This window comes from Salvelinus alpinus, chromosome 15, assembly GCF_045679555.1.
Source record: "Salvelinus alpinus chromosome 15, SLU_Salpinus.1, whole genome shotgun sequence".
Classification (NCBI taxonomy): domain Eukaryota; kingdom Metazoa; phylum Chordata; class Actinopteri; order Salmoniformes; family Salmonidae; genus Salvelinus; species Salvelinus alpinus.
The window spans coordinates 28,830,146-28,850,277 of NC_092100.1; the positions used below are offsets into that span (position 1 = coordinate 28,830,146).

General features: G+C 42.7%; 1 protein-coding gene across 1 annotated transcript in view; it reads right to left on the minus strand.

Annotated features, from left to right (window-relative positions):
• Positions 1 to 26: 26 nt before the first annotated feature.
• LOC139539859 (copine-2-like) overlaps positions 27 to 20,132 on the minus strand; it is a 48,889-nt gene continuing 28,783 nt past the window's right edge. Inside the window, exons 15-16 of the mRNA XM_071343205.1 lie at positions 3,197 to 3,433; positions 27 to 536 (exon numbers count right to left, since the gene is read on the minus strand). Coding sequence (XP_071199306.1) covers positions 429 to 536; positions 3,197 to 3,433 — 345 coding nt within the window. The 3' untranslated portion in view covers positions 27 to 428. The remainder of the gene's footprint in view (positions 537 to 3,196; positions 3,434 to 20,132) is intronic.

Consider the following 20,132-nt stretch of genomic DNA (forward strand, 5'->3'; position numbering starts at 1 on the left):
ATGTTTCAGTCAAGCACACAGCACAGTGACATTTCTGTATGTTTATTGACCTGAGTGGTAACAAATACATGGTGAACATTATAAAATCAATAACGCCTTCAAGGTACAGTACAAGTACAACAAATTACAATTCACTGCATAAAAGGTACATAAAAACTTTTCATAAACATTTTATTTTGAAAACAGAACATTGTATAAATTTACATTCAGGGTAAAGTATACGCATTTCTAATTTTTCCTTCAGGGGACTGCAAAGTAGTATTTTACTGTATTTCTCTTCTACAAAGTCTTGCTTTCAGATAAGATGTTAAAAAATCAGATGAATACATATTAAAAAACCTTTTCATGCACTTTTTCATTGTGTTTTTCTTGTAAACAGTGAATAGACATTTGCAACATGCATGATGATGAACCAAGGCCTTGGGATTTCACTCAGATGCTGTGTTGCTAGGCGACAGGTTCCTCTGTTTGAAGTACTGTGTGACCTGTTGCGGCAGCTCAGCCAATACTGATTTGGCTAAAGTTTCCTTCGGAGCCTGTGAGAACAAGACAGAAAAGTAAAAGTCACATTGAGCTCTCTAAATATCAGTGCCTCTACAATAAGAATGCATTAGAATCAACTTTCATCCAGTTAATGGTTTAGAAGTAAGATATGGCACTCCATCTCTCCATACTCTGAATGGAACATTTTTCTAATTTTCAGCAGATGGACTGAAGCTAGGATGTGCTCTCTCCTACTGTTGAGGAAGTCACATGGCCTACAGATCACCCACTCCCAAGGCTCTTTACACTCACAAAGTCAATCCATATCAGGATGTGTCATCTCTATTTTGTCCAGCAACAACAACCTGTCGTTATACAGTGGGGCAAAAAGTATTTAGTCAGCCACCAATTGTGCAAGTTCTCCCACTTAAAAAGATGAGAGGCCTGTAATTTTCATCATAGGTACACTTCAACTATGACAGACAAAATGAGATTTTTTTTCTCCAGAGAATCACATTGTAGGATGATTTAATGAATTTATTTGCAAATTATGGTGGAAAATAAGTATTTGGTCAATAACAAAAGTTTATCTCAATACTTTGTTATATACCCTTTGTTGGCAATGACAGAGGTCAAACGTTTTCTGTAAGTCTTCACAAGGTTTTCACACACTGTTGCTGGTATTTTGGCCCATTCCTCCATGCAGATCTCTAGAGCAGTGATGTTTTGGGGCTGTTGCTGGGCAACACGGACTTTCAACTCCCTCCAAAGATTTTCTATGGGGTTGAGATCTGGAGACTGGCTAGGCCACTCCAGGACCTTGAAATGCTTCTTACGAAGCCACTCCTTCGTTGCCCGGGCGGTGTGTTTGGGATCATTGTCATGCTGAAAGACCCAGCCACGTTTCATCTTCAATGCCCTTGCTGATGGAAGGAGGTTTTCACTCAAAGTCTCACGATACATGGCCCCATTCATTCTGTCCTTTACACGGATCAGTCGTCCTGGTCCCTTTGCAGAAAAACAGCCCCAAAGCATGATGTTTCCACCCCCATGCTTCACAGTAGGTATGGTGTTCTTTGGATGCAACTCAGCATTCTTTGTCCTCCAAACACGACGAGTTGAGTTTTTACCAAAAAGTTATATTTTGGTTTCATCTGACCATATGACATTCTCCCAATCTTCTTCTGGATCATCCAAATGCTCTCTAGCAAACTTCAGACGGGCCTGGACATGTACTGGCTTAAGCAGGGGGACACGTCTTGCACTGCAGGATTTGAGTCCCTGGCGGCGTAGTGTGTTACTGATGGTAGGCTTTGTTACTTTGGCCCCAGCTCTCTGCAGGTCATTCACTAGGTCCCCCCGTGTGGTTCTGGGATTTTTGCTCACCGTTCTTGTGATCATTTTGACCCCACGGGGTGAGATCTTGCGTGGAGCCCCAGATCGAGGGAGATTATCAGTGGTCTTGTATGTCTTCCATTTCCTAATAATTGCTCCCACAGTTGATTTCTTCAAACCAAGCTGCTTACCTATTGCAGATTCAGTCTTCCCAGCCTGGAGCAGGTCTACAATTTTGTTTCTGGTGTCCTTTGACAGCTCTTTGGTCTTGGCCATAGTGGAGTTTGGAGTGTGACTGTTTGAGGTTGTGGACAGGTGTCTTTTATACTGATAACAAGTTCAAACAGGTGCCATTAATACAGGTAACGAGTGGAGGACAGAGGAGCCTCTTAAAGAAGAAGTTACAGGTCAGTGAGTGCCAGAAATCTTGCTTGTTTGTAGGTGACCAAATACTTATTTTCCACCATAATTTGCAAATAAATTCATTAAAAATCCTACAATGTGATTTTCTGGATTTTTCTTTCTCATTTTGTCTGTCATAGTTGAAGTGTACCTATGATGAAAATTACAGGCCTCTCTCATCTTTTTAAGTGGGAGAACTTGCACAATTGGTGGCTGACTAAATACTTACAGAATGAATGGGGCCATGTATCGTGAGACTTTGAGTGAAAACCTCCTTCCATCAGCAAGGGCATTGAAGATGAAACGTGGCTGGGTCTTTCAGCATGACAATGATCCCAAACACACCGCCCGGGCAACGAAGGAGTGGCTTCGTAAGAAGCATTTCAAGGTCCTGGAGTGGCCTAGCCAGTCTCCAGATCTCAACCCCATAGAAAATCTTTGGAGGGAGTTGAAAGTCCGTGTTGCCCAGCAACAGCCCCAAAACATCACTGCTCTAGAGATCTGCATGGAGGAATGGGCCAAAATACCAGCAACAGTGTGTGAAAACCTTGTGAAGACTTACAGAAAACGTTTGACCTCTGTCATTGCCAACAAAGGGTATATAACAAAGTATTGAGATAAACTTTTGTTATTGACCAAATACTTATTTTCCACCATAATTTGCAAATAAATTCATTAAATCATCCTACAATGTGATTCTCTGGAGAAAAAAAATCTAATTTTGTCTGTCATAGTTGAAGTGTACCTATGATGAAAATTACAGGCCTCTCTCATCTTTTTAAGTGGGAGAACTTGCACAATTGGTGGCTGACTAAATACTTTTTTGCCCCACTGTATCTGAGTATAGTGCAACAGGTTGACATAACGTTAAACAGTCAACCACAATGTGTTTTAGACTACAGGGGAATAAAAACAAGACACATTTTTAAACCACTTTTGTTACCCCCTTAGTGTATTAAACATATGAGACACTCACATTTCGGAAGTCCCTGAAGGGAACAAACTGCACGATGTCTCTGACTGCCTCCTCTCCTGTGTAGGAGCATAACACGCTGCTGTCCCCATCCAGGAACTCCATGGCAGCAAAGTCTGCATTGCCCACTCCAATAATGATGATTGACATGGGGAGTTTGGCTGCCTGAACAATGGCGTGGCGGGTCTCATCCATGTCACTGATCACCCCATCTGTGATGATCAGCAGAGTGAAGTATTGCTGCAGGGGGAGAAAGAATGAGAAGAAGAGAGAGAGGGGGCGGGGGGGAGGAAGGGGAGAGAGAACGGGGATTAAGCTTTGGGGATGATGTGAAGAAGACTTGAAGGGAATATAATCATGTTGGGACAGAGCAGAAAAGACTGGACAAATTGTTCAAACAGAAATGATGTTTAGCCACAATGTATTCAACTGTTCGGTTTAGACACGTGGATTACTGTGTAGGTATGATGGCTACCACCACACCTCGGAGGTGTCACTGGAATAAGTTAAAATGAATGCAATTAATGTCCAAGCTGTGTCCTCATTGTGAACTTACACAGTGCTCAGTAGACACACATTTCTTTAATTGCTTTTTATGCACATTAACTCCAAACACCCTAGAACAGCACAATCAGATTAGTGATGATTGCATTACATTGCGGAGATATTGTTGTACATGTGGAGAGTGAAGATGAGAAGGAGAATGAAGGAGCTTCAATACTATCCCATTCCACTCCTGCAAAAGAGGAGGGTGGGGGGAGAAGGATTTATATAGTCACACAATCCCCATCTCCTGTTCTTTCTGCTGCAGTTTGCTGATAGTCATATTTAGAATGGAGATTTACATTTGCTCAGTGTTGCATCATAATGAAATCTTCCTCCAGCTGTAAGGCTGGTTAGAGAGCAGACAGCAGCATATTCACACTGAACGATCTCACACATGACCTGGAGAATTAACTGACTGGAGCCCAAGAAAGACTCAGTCCCATACGCACAAATGTCAAAGGGATGGTCTTAAGGGATCCACATATTTCTTAATCATACTCTGGTACGCAGAACACAAGCAGTAAAATCATGTCTATGTGTGATGGTCAACGGTGTGAGTCAGTGTAAAGCTATGGTCTGTTGAGCTTCATTCAGTTCTGTGGGTTTATTATGGCCAGGTCCAAAACATGAGGGCTGGAGAGAGCAGCACTTGTACAGGATGAGAGGGTCTCGAGCTGACTCTCTGAACACAGCCACTGACACATAGACCCTCAGCAGTTCCCACGTTCCATATTCACACAGAGAACTTGTGTCTATGTAGAGTACTTCAAACATGCCTTGCATAACAAAGACTAAAATAAACACAATTTTACCCCCCCTCCCCAAATGGTGCCTCTCTCTTTCTTCCAACACACTCTGTTCTCGAAAGGAAACAAAGCAATCTGACTGACATCAAATCCCCTCCCTTCCAGTCCTGGTAATCATCCAAATGGGAGGGCTAGACATATGTTCATAAAATACGCTGTTTTTTTGTCCATCTTTGGCCATGCAAATTCATTTGTCAGTGTAACAGACCACACAAACATGTCACTCTGGGTGAAAAAAAGCTCTATTACTGCTTGGTAATAAGTGCTTTAAGTGTGGAATACAGACATTGAGGCATAAAGTGTGGAATACACACATTCGGAGGCCATGATTAACTCTCCTGGCCTTCTGGCATGGCTGGCATGGTTAATGTGATGCTGTGACGTCAAGCCCTGCGGGCCAATGTGTCACAGCTCCCCCCCATCCTCACACTTATCAAGGGCACTGAGCTAAGAAGAGAAGGGGGGCTGACTTATTTTCACATCGCAAACACACACACATAAAATACACACAGAAGCACACACACACTAAGTTCATACAGAAGCACACATGTAATGGATACTCCCCAACCCTGTTTGTGCATGTTTAGTGCGATTGAGAGTGAATGTGTGCTCACACATGCAAACGCACACATTCACTCTCAATCGCACTAAACATGCACAAACAGGGTTGGGGAGTATCCATTACATGTGGAACACTTCAGGCGCCGACAGAGATGGCCGCCTCGCTTCGCGTTCCTAGGAAACTATGCAGTATTTTGTTTTTTTATGTGTTATTTCTTACAATGCTACCCCAGAAAATCTTAGGTTTTATTACATACAGTCGGGAGGAACTATTGGATATAAGAGCAACGCCAGCTCACCAACATTACGACCAGGAATACGACTTTCCCGAAGCGGATCCTCTGTTTGGCCTACCACCCAGGACAATGGATCGGATCCCAGCCAGCGACCCAAAACAACAACGCAATAGAAAGGGCAGATGGAGCGGTCTTCTGGTCAGGCTCCGTAGACGGCCACATCGCGCACCGCTCCCGAGCATACTACTCGCCAATGTCCAGTCTCTTGACAACAAGGTAGACGAAATCCGAGCAAGAGTTGCCTTCCAGAGAGACATAAGAGACTGTAACGTTATTTGTTTCACGGAAACATGGCTCACTCAAGACACGCTATCTGAGTCGGTACAGCCACCTGGTTTCTTCACGCATCGCGCCGACAGAAACAAGCATCTCTCTGGTAAGAAGAAGGGCGGGGGTGTATGCCTTATGATTAACGAGACGTGGTGTGATCATAACAACATACAGGAACTCAAGTCCTTTTGTTCACCTGACTTAGAATTCCTCACAATTAAATGCCGACCGCATTATCTACCAAGAGAATTCTCTTCCATCATAATCCCAGTCGTGTATATTCCCCCCCAAGCAGACACATCGACGGCCCTGAAAGAACTTCATCGGACTCTATATAAACTGGAAACCACATATCCTGAGGCTGCATTCATCGTAGCTGGGGATTTTAACAAGGCTAATCTGAAAACCATGCTCCCCAAATTCTATCAGCATATCGATTGTGCTACCAGGGCTGGCAAAACCCTAGATCACTGTTATTCTAACTTCCGCAACCCATATAAGGCCATCCCCCGCCCTCCCTTCGGAAAAGCTGACCACGACTCCATTTTGTTGCTTCCAACCTATAGACAGAAACTAAAACAGGAAGCACCCGCGCTCAGGTCTGTTCAACGCTGGTCCGACCAATCGGATTCCATGCTTCAAGATTGCTTCGATCACGTGGACTGGGATATGTTCCGCATAACGTCGAACAACAACATTGACGAATACGCTGATTCGGTGAGCGGGTTAATTAGCAAGTGCATTGGTGATGTTGTACCCACAGGGTCTATTAAAACATTCCCCAACCAGAAACTGTGGATTGATGGCAGCATTCGTGCAAAACTGAAAGCATGAACCACTGCTTTTCATTTTACATTTACATTTAAGTCATTTAGCAGACGCTCTTATCCAGAGCGACTTACAGGGCAAGGTGACCGGAAACATGACCGACTACAAACAGTGTAGCTATTAACCTCCGCAAGGCAATCAAACAAGCTAAGCATCGCAATTCAATGGCTCAGACACGAGAGGTATGTGGCAGGGTCTACAGTCAATCACAGACTACAAAAGAAAAACCAGCCCCGTCGCGGACCACGATGCCTTGCTCCCAGACAGACTAAACAACTTTTTTGCTCGCTTTGAGGACAATACAGTGCCACTGACACGGCCCGCTACCAAAACCTGCGTGCTATCCTTCACTGTAGCCAACGTGAGTAAAACATTTAAACGTGTTAACCCTCGCAAGGCTGCAGGCCCAGACGGTATCCCCGGCCGCGTCCTCAGAGCAAGCGCAGACCAGCTGGCTGGTGTGTTTACAGACATATTCAATCAATCCTTATCCCAGTCTGCTGTTCCCACATGCTTCAAGAGGGCTACCATTGTTCCTGTTCCCAAGAAAGCTAAGGTAACTGAGCTAAATGACTACCGCCCTGTAGCACTCACTTCCGTCATCATGAAGTGCTTTGAGAGACTAGTCAAGGACCATATCACCTCCACCCTACCTGACACCCTAGACCCACTCCAATTTGCTTACCGCCCCAATAGGTCCACAGACGACGCAATCGCCATCACACTGCACACTGCCCTAACCCATCTGGACAAGAGGAATACCTATGTAAAAATGCTGTTCATTGACTACAGCTCAGCATTTAACACCATAGTACCCTCCAAACGTGTCATTAAGCTCGAGACCCTGGGTCTCGACCCTGCCCTGTGCAACTGGGTCCTGGACTTCCTGACGGGCCGCCCCCAGGTGGTGAGGGTAGGTAACAACATCTCCACCCCGCTGATCCTCAACACTGGGGCCCCACAAGGGTGCGTTCTGAGCCCTCTCCTGTACTCCCTGTTCACCCACGACTGCGTGGCCATGCACGCCTCCAACTCAATCATCAAGTTTGCGGATGACACTACAGTGGTAGGCTTGATTACCAACAACGACGAGACGGCCTACAGGGAGGAGGTGAGGGCCCTCGGAGTGTGGTGTCAGGAAAATAACCTCACACTCAACGTCAACAAAACAAAGGAGATGATTGTGGACTTCAGGAAACAGCAGAGGGAGCACCCCCCTATCCACATCGACGGGTCAGTAGTGGAGAAGGTGGAAAGTTTTAAGTTCCTCGGTGTACACATCACGGACAAACTGAATTGGTCCACCCACACAGACAGCGTCGTGAAGAAGGCGCAGCAGCGCCTCTTCAACCTCAGGAGGCTGAAGAAATTCGGCTTGTCACCAAAAGCACTCACAAACTTCTACAGATGCACAATCGAGAGCATCCTGTCGGGCTGTATCACCGCCTGGTACGGCAACTGCTCCGCCCACAACCGTAAGGCTCTCCAGAGGGTAGTGAGGTCTGCAGAACGCATCACCGGGGGCAAACTACCTGCCCTCCAGGACACCTACACCACCCGATGTCACAGGAAGGCCATAAAGATCATCAAGGACAACAACCACCCAAGCCACTGCCTGTTCACCCCGCTATCATCCAGAAGGCGAGGTCAGTACAGGTGCATCAAAGCAGGGACCGAGAGACTGAAAAACAGCTTCTATCTCAAGGCCATCAGACTGTTAAACAGCCACCACTAACATTTAGCGGCCGCTGCCAACATACTGACTCAACTCCAGCCACTTTAAAAATGGGAATTGATGGAAACTATGTAAAAATGTACCACTAGCCACTTTAAACAATGCCACTTAATATAATGTTTACATACCCTACATTACCCATCTCATATGTATATACTGTACTCTATATCATCTACTGCATCTTGCCATCTTTATGTAATACATGTACCACTAGCCACTTTAAACTATGCCACTTTATGTTTACATACCCTACAGTACTCATCTCATATGTATATACCGTACTCTATACCATCTACTGCATCTTGCCTATGCCGTTCTGTACCACCACTCATTCATATATCTTTATGTACATATTCTTTATCCCTTTACACTTGTGTGTGTATAAGGTAGTAGTTGTGGAATTGTTAGGTTAGATTACTTGTTGGTTATTACTGCATTGTCGGAACTAGAAGCACAAGCATTTCGCTACACTCGCATTAACATCTGCTAACCATGTGTATGTGACTAATAAAATTTGATTTGATTTGATTTGATTTGATTTGATTTGAAAAGAGATGATCGTGGACTTCAGGAAACAGTAGAGGGAGCAGCCACCTATCTACATTGACGGGACAGTAGTGGAGAGGGTGGAAAGTTTTAAGTTCCTCGGCGTACACGGACAAACTGAAATGGTCCACCCACACAGACAGCGTGGTGAAGAAGGCGCAGCAGCACCTCTTCAACCTCAGGAGGCTGAAGAAAATCGGCTTGTCACCAAAAACACTCACAAACTTTTACAGATGCACAATCGAGAGCATCCTGTCGGGCTGTATCACCGCCTGGTACGGCAGCTGCTCCGCCCATAACCGTAAGGCTCTCCAGAGGGTAGTGAGGTCTGCACAACGCATCACCGGGTGCAAACTACCTGCCCTCCAGGACACCTACACCATCCGATGTCACAGGAAGGCCAAAAAGATCATCAAGGACAACAACCGCCCGAGCCACTGCCTGTTCACCCCGCTATCATCCAGAAGGCGAGGTCAGTACAGGTGCATCAAAGCGGGGACCGAGAGACTGAAAAACAGCTTCTATCTCAAGGCCATCAGACTGTTAAACAGCCATCACTAACATTGAGTGGCTGCTGCCAACATACTGACTCAACTCTAGCCACTTTAATAATGGAAGAATTGATGTAATCAATTTATCACCAGCCACTTTATATAATGTTTTCATACCCTACATTACTCATCTCATATGTATATACAGTACTCTATACCATCTACTGCATCTTACCATCTTGATGTAATGTATCACTAGCCACTTTTAACAATGCCACTTCATATAATATTTTCATAACCTACATTACTCTTCTCATATGTATATACTGTATTCTATACCATCTACTGCATCTTGCCTATGCCGTTCGGGCATCACTCATTCATATATTTTTATTTACATATTCGTATTCATTCCATTACACTTGTGTGTATAAGGTAGTTGTTGTGAAATTGTTCGGTTATATTACTTGTTAGATATTACTGCATGGTCGGAAATAGAAGCACAAGCATTTCGCTACACTCGCATTAACATCTGCTAACCATGTGTATGTGACAAATACATTTGATTTGATGCAACTGATTACAAAAAACCTGGTAACCGTAATCCATTACGTTACAAACTAAAATATTGCAATCAGATTACAGATACTTTCGGATTACTTTTAAGCTCAAGTCTGATATTGCTTGTTCTGATATTTCTTAATATCTTTCTTTTAACTTTTTAGACTATTTCTGTATTTTTTTGTATTGCTAGGTATAAATGCACTGTTGGAGATAGAAACACAAGCATTTCACTGCACCTGCGATAACATCTGCAGATTTGTGTACGCGACCAATAAACTTTAATTAGATTTCAGACAACCAGTGAAAAATGCGCTCTTGCAACAGCTGTGTGCAGATCCCAGCCAATGGAATAACAGTTTGAGGGAGTTCCTCCCTTGTAAACTCCTCTGTGGTATTGTGCTCCACACATACTGTCAAAAACAAGTTTAATTTAAGAAGACCCATGAGTAGAGCTTTTATTGCTCAATCTAGTTCATGCTGATTTTTTTTAAATCCAAAGGCCTGATGGAACCATCAGCGGTGGCCCACCCATTAGGGCGTTAGGGGTGGTACCACACTTGTGATTGGTCCCAATTTTTTGTATTTTTTTGTATTTTATAAAATAAAAATATGTATAGATTATATAATTCATGGATTATGTTTTAAATGCTCATAAAAGTGCAGTAAAAGTGTACATTTTCCTGTTAAAAAAAAATATTGTTCAAAACAAGCCGTTCAGTTACTTAGTACTCTGTCCCTCAGTTACTGCCAGGCAGCTCCATGGGCGAATAGGCAATGCGAACATTGCTTGGATTGCTTTGCCAGCCATTTGCTATGAGGGGGAACTGCCCCAATGTAAATTGCAGGATTTCATAGCATACATTTTAACAGCACAAAGTAAATGGACGGTCCTGGGGCGCTCAAATGTGCATTCAGTCAGAACTTCTGGGTATTATTTAGTCCCCTCCTCCCAATGAGTCTCTCCTGCCCAGTGGTGACCTGTCATTCAGGTTTCGAGCCCTACCTGTTTAGCATTTATTTATTTTAAATAATTGGCCTATTTTGCATTTTATTTTGGCATTCATTTGTGTTACATACCAGTTTGCAAACAATGTAAAACATTTTTTAGCATCCTTGAGTTAATAAAGCTGCATACAAACATGGTCTCTTGAGTAAGGCAGCTCCAAAATGCAGCTGTTTCAGCCTAGAACAGTGCTTTCAGTAGTGGAGGGGCAGCCAGCAAAAGCACAGCACTTAGACGTTGGTAATTTTCTCTAGTTGCGCCGTGATTGGCTAAGTGTTCTGTCACTCATGGGGACACTACGTCGCCACAGAATCTTCAAGTAGAGCTAGGCAGTTCAAGCCCCCTTGGGTGCAGCCACAGATTTACATTAGAAGCGCCCATCCAAGAAGGCTCAAGGTCATTGGCCACAGATAAAATTACATCAAATCATGCTATATCTACCATAGCTTTGATTGGACTGATAATGTCAACATCATACTTTCAAAATCTTAGCTAGCTAGCTAGACAAGCAGTCATTATCATGAATTATGTTGACAATCTATTGGCAAATCCTTTTCAGTCCTTGTCATTTGAAGAGAAACTGTAGATAAAACGTATCGGTGCTCATTGGCTATTGGACATAAACATTATACAACAAGTCGGGAATCCAAGTCTGGGTTTAAGGATTTAAAACGTCTGTGTGAAAGGGTCTCTTTTCCAAGCTTAAAAGGATAAACATTCTCACGCAACACCATGGGCCAGAAAAGGTTGAATACATTGGCTATGCTGTCAATCCAGCATGACTCATGCCTCGTTCAAAACAACTGGAAACTCGGAAATTAGACATTTCCGACTTCAGTGCGTTCAAGACAACTGGGAAAATACGTTTTGAATGGTCATCCAACTCGGAATTCCAAGTCAGGAATTCGGCTCTCTTTCTAGAGCTCCGACTTTTCGACCTGAGGATCCCTGACATCATGATTCAACCTATTTTTTTCCAGAGTTCCCAGTTGTCTTGAAAGCACCATAAATCCAGAGAATGCCAGATTTTGATGACAAAGTTTGCCCACAAGAAGGACTGCCGCACCACCTTCCTGTTCGAGTGAGCGAAGCACAACAAAGAGGAGTCTAAAAATAGGCCTCTGTCTTGTATGCTGCTGCATAAATGATGTAATATTCCATGGAGATACACTACATGACCAAAAGTATGTGGACACCTGCTCGTCAAACATCTCATTCCAAAATCATGGGATTAAATATGGAGTTGGTCCTCTCTTTGCTGCTATAACAGCGTCCACTCTTCTGGGAAGGCTATCCATTAGATGTTGGACCATTTCTGCGGGGACTTGCTTCCATTCAGCCACAAGAGCATTAGTGAGGTTGGGCACTGATGTTGGGCGATTAGGCACACCGATCTCGACAAACCATTTCTGTATGGACCTCGCTTTGTGCATGGGGGTATTGTCATGCTGAAACAGGAAAGGGCATTCCCCAAACTATTTCCCCAAAGTTGGAAGCACAGAATAGTCTAGAATGTCATTGTATGCTGTAGCGTTACGATTTCTCTTCACTGGAACTAAGGGGCCTAGCCCAAACCATGAAAAACAGCCCCAGACCATTATTCCTCAACCACCAAACTTTACAGTTGGCACTATGCATTGGGGCAGGTAGTGTTCTCCTGGCATCCGCCAAACTCAGATTTGTCTGTCGGACTGCCAGATGGTGAAGCGTGATTCATCCCTCCAGATAACGCGTTTCCACTGCTCCAGAGTCCAATGATGGTGAGCTTTACACCACTCGAGCTAACGCTTGGTATTGTACATGGTGATCTTAGGCTTGAGTGTGGCTGCTTGGCCATGGAAACCCATTTCATGAAGCTCCTGACAAACAGTTATTGTGCTGACGTTGCAGTTTGGAACTCGGTAGTGAGTGTTGCAATCAAGGATAGACAATTTTTACGCGCTAGGCGCTTCAGCACTCAGTGGTCCCGTTCTGTGAGCTTGAGTGGCTTACCACTTCGCGGCGGAGCCGTTGTTGCTCTTAGACGTTTCCACTTCACAATATCAGAACCTACAGTTGACTGGGGCAGCTCTAGCAGGGCAGAAATTTGACAAACTGACTTATTGGAGCTGTAAGTAGTCCATGTGTCTCATTTGGTCTCTCTCCCCCTCAGAACTTAGCCTATACTGTTCTGAATTGGTGGTGCACATGTAGCCTATAGACAGTTTTAGAGAAATGTCATCATCGAATATTGTAAAAGTTTTCATTGTCTGCTTATACATTATTTATCCTACGTTTCTGACTTGGTGTACAGTCGTGGCCAAAAGTTTTGAGAATGACACAAATGTCAATTTTCACAAAGTCTGCTGCCTCAGTTTGTATGATGACAATGTGCATGTACTCCAGAATGTTGTGAAGAGTGATCAGATGAATTGCAAAGTCCCTCTTTGCCATGCAAATGAACTGAATCCCCCAAAAACATTTCCACTGCATTTCAGCCCTCCCACAAAAGGACCAGCTGACATCATGTCAGTGATTCTCTCGTTAACACAGGTGTGAGTGTTGACGAGGACAAAGCTGGAGATCACGCTGTCATGCTGATTGAGTTCGAATAACAGACTGGAAGCTTCAAAAAGAGGGTGGTGCTTGGAATCATTGTTCTTCCTCTGTCAACCATGGTTACCTGCAAGGAAACACGTGCCGTCTTCATTGCATTGCACAAAAAGGGCTTCACAGGCAAGGATATTGCTGCCAGTAAGATTGCACCTAAATCAACCATTTATCGGAGGGGAATATACACGACTGTGATTATGATGGAAGAGAATTCCCTTGGTAGATAATGCGGTCGACATTTGATTGTGAGGAATTCTAGATCAGGTGAACAGAATGACTTGAGTTCCTGTATGTTGTTATGATCACACCACGTCTCGTTACTCATAAGGCATACACCCCCGCCCCTCTTCTTACCAGAAAGATGTTTGTTTCTGTCGGCGCGATGCGTGAAGAAACCAGCTGGCTGCACCGACTCCGTTAGCGTCTCTTGAGTGAGCCATGTTTCCGTGAAGCAGAGAACGTTACAATCTCTGATGTCTCTCTGGAATGTTACCCTTGCTCGGATTTCATCAACCTTATTGTCAAGAGACTGGACATTGGCGAGTAGTATGCTAGGGAGTGGAGCGCGATGTGCCCGTCTCCGAAGCCTGACCAGGAGACCGCTTTGTTTGCCCCTTTTACGGCGTCGCTTAGGGTCGCCGGCTGGGATCAGATCCATTGTATTGGGTGGAAAGCAAAACACTGGATCCGCTTCGGGAAAGTCATATTCCTGGTTGTAACGATGGTGAGTTGACGTTGCTCTTATATTCAGTAGTTCCTCCCGACTGTATGTAATGAAACCTAAGATTACCTGGGGTACCAATGTAAGGAATAACACATAAAAAAACAAAATACACAGCCATGAACACAGCCATGAATAAAGAATGGTACCAACACATCCTCCGAGTGTAACTTCTCCCAACCATCAAGGAACAGTTTGGTGACAAACGATGTCTTTTCCAGCATGATGAGGCACCTTGCCATGAGGCAAAAGTGATAACTAAGTGGCTCGGGGAACAAAACATTGATATTTTGGGTCCATGGCCAGGAAACTCCCAGACCTTAATCCCATTGAGAACTTGTTGTTGACCCATCTTTTTCAAGACCTCTGCAATCCGCCCTGGCATGCTGTCAATAAACTTCTGGGCCACATCCTGACTGATGGCAGCCCATTCTTGTATAATCAATGCTTGGAGTTAGTCAGAATTTGTGGGTTTTTGTTTGTCCACCCGCCTCTTGAGGATTGACCCTGCAAATATTGACTCTTTGAATCAACTTCATGTAATTGTCAATAAAAGCCTTTGACACTTATGAAATGCTTGTAATTATACTTCAGTATTCCATAGTAACACCTGACAAAAATATCTAAAGACACTGAAGCAGCAAACTTTGTGGAAATTAATATTTGTGTCATTCTCAAAACCTTTGGCCATAACTGTACAGGGAGAATACTGTAACAATGGCCCATGTTCTGTATTATGTCGCTGTCCATTTCAAAAGTGCTGAACAAAAGCTTGCTAATTCATGTCTTAATTCAAAATTACGGCTTGCCTCTTATCCACTCATCGTTCCATTATGCTATAGTTTGTACATCTCAATTGTTATATTGCTTATATAGGTATATCTCATCAGTAACTTAATCATTTTAGGCAATGTTGGAATGATGCATTTCTTTGTTTTGCTTACTTTGTGTATTATAATTAGCTCATTGCTTTTCTCCACAACAAGGGGATACTATAATGTTGTTGGGTCCGTAACCATGTTTCCCAGTGAAAGTCCAGTAATTGACCGATAGAACCGATAGAATTCCAGATGCTATTCCGAAGGTTGTTTTGTCTTTTAGACCACATAGGCCTAATAAAATACTTCATATGGTAAGCTAACCACATCTCTTTCAATCTCTCTCTCTCTCTCTGTGGTGACTTAAAGAAGGGTAAAGTGAAGGCCTCAACATCTTCCTGAATTTATCTGAACTAACACCTTTCTGAATTTCTGTCTGTGTCCATTTTGAAAGTGCTGAATGAAGGCCTACCTTGTTGCAGCTCGTTTGCTTGCACTTGCTTATACTTACAGCTAAGTGTTAATGATATAAGAATAAACATTATGAATATACTGAACATGAATGTAAAAAAGTTTGTGTATGGTTCAAAAGTCTAAACTCATGTCGGCATTAGTTATTGTTGAAGGAGAGTGAGGTTTTATCAAGTTACACCAATTAACAAGGAGTCAGTAGAAACCATATTTATTTAAGCAAGTCAGCCATGTCAACTATGGTTTTTAAAGAGGCAGTAAATGAGGCTGAATTAACGTTTTTGCTGCAAATGATGCTCCGTTTATAACCAGGTGTAGCAGTGATAAAGGAAAGCTCTGCTGTCAGGACAGCTTTATGTAGACCTTAACAGTTTGTGGGCACCGTTTGTCACTGTTATAGTGCAATGAATGTATTGTTTAGTGTTGTGTTGTGTAGTGGCTTTGCTGGCATGCATCTAAAAAAAAATGGCTGAGGTTTCCCCCCCAAGATTTACATGCTAAAATCGCCACTGCTAGCGCCAGACAGCTTACCGCATGTGAGACTAGATCTGCTCTATCAGGTACCGATGGCGCTAAAGCACGAGGCTAATTGTAATTAACATGTAAATAAATAATCATAACAATCATGGGAGCCTGGAACCTGATAAACCGGACAACTACTTCCAACAACAGTCGAAGGACAGAGGGATACACTAGCTAGAACCGTCTCAATGCAGATCTGGTAGGACAAAAATTGACAATTGTTTCCCCCCATGTTGTTCCACAGGATCTATTGTAGGTGACGAGGCAATGTGGTGTGGACTAAAACACCATAAAACCAGGTGTATCACAAAGCATGATCAAATGAATTAGCCAGCTACACAAATTTTAAGAAACATTGAGAAATAGTTTGGTAAATTTTCTGGGTCAAATTAACTAGTTATCTAAATTTGATAAGCAGCTAGCTAGCTAGTTAGCTCCCAGCTCCAATCTCAAGTTTTTCTAAACTAATATCTGACAACTTAAATATGAAGGTATTTCAGAATTAATGTTAAAGCTGCAATATGTACATTTTTTGGTGACTGACCAAATTCACATAGAAATGTGAGTTATCTGTCATTTTCATTGAAAGCAAGTCTAAGAAGCGGCAGATCTATTCTATGTGCGCTATTTCTATTCTTCCAGGTCTTAAGGTTAGCTTTTGCGTCTTTTACTTTTGGTTTGTACACCAACTTCAAACAGCTGAAAGTACAATGTATTTAGTTATTGAAAATACATTTTGCAGCGGATTAATGGTACAATGATTCTCTACACTTGCAAGTGTACACTTGCTACACTTGCGGATAACCACCGATGTGTATTGGTGGTTATCCGTTTTTTGACATGCAAAAGTGAAACAGGTGTATTTATACTGTTGTTCAAATGCACAGATTGCTTTATGCATTATATTTTCTCAAAGAAATTACCGGTAGTTTCGAAGACTTGACATCATATTTCTGTCATGCTACTTTGTTGATAACTCCAACCACCTCGCGCCCTGGCTATTCAGCCAATCAGCGGCCGCCACTGGGACACATGCTTAAACTCACTTTTGATAGACTTCAACAGCTGCAAATTATCGAGATATCAAAGTGTCACCCATAGAGATCCTATTAAATTAATTAAGTATTCTAATTCCTATTCTATGGTGTCACCAACAAAAATGTAAACAATTGGCCTACTGTATAGCAAATGCAGCATATGGCATTAATTCTTCACATCATACAAATACAGTGGTGTAAAGTACTTAAGTCAAAATACTTTAAAGTACTAGTTTTTGGGGGTATCTGTACTTTATTTTACTATTTATATTTTTGACCACTTTTACTTTTATTTCATTACATTCCTAAAGAAAATATTGTACTTTTTACTCCATACATTTTCCCTGACAACCAAAAGTACTCGTTACATTTTGAATGCTTAGCATGACAGGGAAATTGTTAAATTCACACACTTATCAAGAGAACACGTGGTCATCCCTACTGCTCTGGCCTGGCAGACTCAATAAACACAAATGCATCTTTTGTAAATAATATCTGAGTGTTGGAGTGTGCCCCTGGCTATCCCTACATTTTAAAAACAAGAAAATGGTGCCATCTGCATTGCTTAATATAAGGAATGTTTTATTATTTATACTCTAACTTTTAATACTTAAGTATATTTTAGCAATTACATTTACTTTTGATACTTAAGTATATTTAAAAACAAATACTTTTAGACTTTTACTCAAGTAGTATTTTACTGGCTGACGATTAAGGTATCTATACTTTTACTCAAGTATGACAATTGGGTACTTTTTCCACCTCTGTGCAAATAGCACTTATCGGTAGTGCTCAAAACATGCCATTCTATGAGAGAAGCATTTCTTTTTCAATCATGTTTTGAAGCAATGAGCCCAATAAGTCCTCCATGACAAAAACATAAACAACAGAGTAGGCTAATATATCCTTTGTTTGGGGGTTTTGTTCAGGTAAAACAAATAGACTAATGTATAAACGCAGCAAAAAAAGAAACGTCCTCTCACGTGTAAATATTTGTATGAACATAAGATTCAACAACTGAGACATAAACTGAACAAGTTCCACAGACATGTGACTAACAGAAATTGAATAATGTGTCCCTGAACAAAGGGGGGGTCAAAATCAAAAGTAACAGTCAGTATCTGGTGTGGCCACCAGCTGCATTAAGTACTGCATTGCATCTCCTCCTCATGGACTGCACCAGATTTGCCAGTTCTTGCTGTGAGATGTTACCACACTCTTCCACCAAGGCACCTGCAAGTTCCCGGATATTTCTGTGGGGAATGGCCCTAGCCCTCAACCTCCGATCCAACAGGTCCCAGATGTGCTCAATAGGATTGAGATCCGGGCTCTTTGCTGGCTATGGCATAACACTGACATTCCTGTCTTGCAGGAAATCATGCACAGAACGAGCAGTATGGCTGGTGGCATTGTCATGCTGGAGGGTCACATCAGGATTAGCCTGCAGGAAGGGTACCACATGAGGGAGGAGGATGTCTTCCCTGTAACGCACAGCGTTGAGATTGCCTGCAATGACAACAAGCTCAGTCCGATGATGCTGTGACACACCGCCCCCAGATCATGACGGACCCTGCACCTCCAAATCGATCCCGCTCCAGAGTACAGGCCTCGGTATAACACTCATTCCTTCGACGATAAACGCAAATCTGACCATCACCCCTGGTGAGACAAAACCGCGACTCGTCAGTGAAGAGCACTTTTTTGCCAGTCCTGTCTGGTTCAGCGACGGTGGGTTTGTGCCCATAGGCGACGTCGTTGCCGGTGATGTCTGGTGAGGACCTGCCTTACAACAGGCCTACAAGCTCTCAGTCCAGCCTCTCTCAGCCTATTGCGGACAGTCTGATCACTGATGGAGGGATTGTGCGTTCCTGGTGTAACTCGGGCAGTTGTTGTTGTCATCCTGTACCTGTCCCGCAGGTGTGATGTTCGCATGTACCGATCCTGTGCAGGTGTTGTTACACGTGGTCTGCCACTGCGAGGATGATCAGCTGTCCATCCTGTCTCCCTGTAGTACTGTCTTAGGCGTCTCACAGTACGGACATTGCAATTTATTGCCCTGGCCACATCTGCAGTCCTCATGCCTCCTTGCAGCATGCCTAAGGCACGTTCACGCAGATGAGCAGACACCCTGGGCATCTTTCTTTTGGTGTTTTTCAGAGTCAGTAGAAAGGCCTCTTTAGTGTCCTAAGTTTTCATAACTGTGACCTTAATTGCCTACCGTCTGTAAGCTGTTAGTGTCTTTACAACCGATCCACAGGCGCATGTTCATTAATTGTTGGGAAACAGGGGGAAGCATGGGAAACAGTGTTTAAAATTAAGATCTGTGAAGTTATTTGGATTTTTACGAATTATCTTTGAAAGACAGGGTCCTGAAAAAGGGATGTTTCTTTTTTTGCTGAGCTTATTTCCAAGTCCTATTCTTGAAGATCAAGGAGTATTTAATTCATTCGAATGACTGGAAATCTGACAGACTTTGGTTTTTAATGTAAATATATAGCCTCATCTTTTTATTATGTCTCTATTATGAAGTAGGAAGCAATGTCTTAGAAGCCTACATAATCCCTAAAGTAAAATGCAAGATTTGTTTACGGCCAGCTACAGTGAGCTCCAAAAGTATTTGGACAGTGACATATTTTGTTGTTGTTTTGGCTCTGTACTGTCAGCTTTAATTTGAGGGTATTTTCATCCATATCGGGTGAACCATTTAGAAATTACTGCACTTTTTGTACAATACAAAAGTATTGGGACAAATTCACTTATGTGTATTAAAGTAGTAAAAAGTTAAGTATTTGGTCCCATATTCCTAGCATGCAATGACTACATTAACCTTGTGACAGTACAAACTTGTTGGATGCACTTGCTGTTTGTTTTGGTTGTGTTTATCATTCTTTTGTGCCCAATAGAAATGAATGGTGTCATTTTGGAGTAACTTTTATTGTAAATAAGAATAGAATATGAATAGAATATAATATGTTTGTAAACACTAAATGTTTGTAAACACTTCATGTGGATGCTACCCAGTGCTTGAATTGGCATGACAAAGGTGCAGGAGCTGTAGGTCCATTAGAATGCTAGAAATACCAGAATACAGTATTCTATAGAGACCTCTGGTTATTCACTAAATAAAGGGTT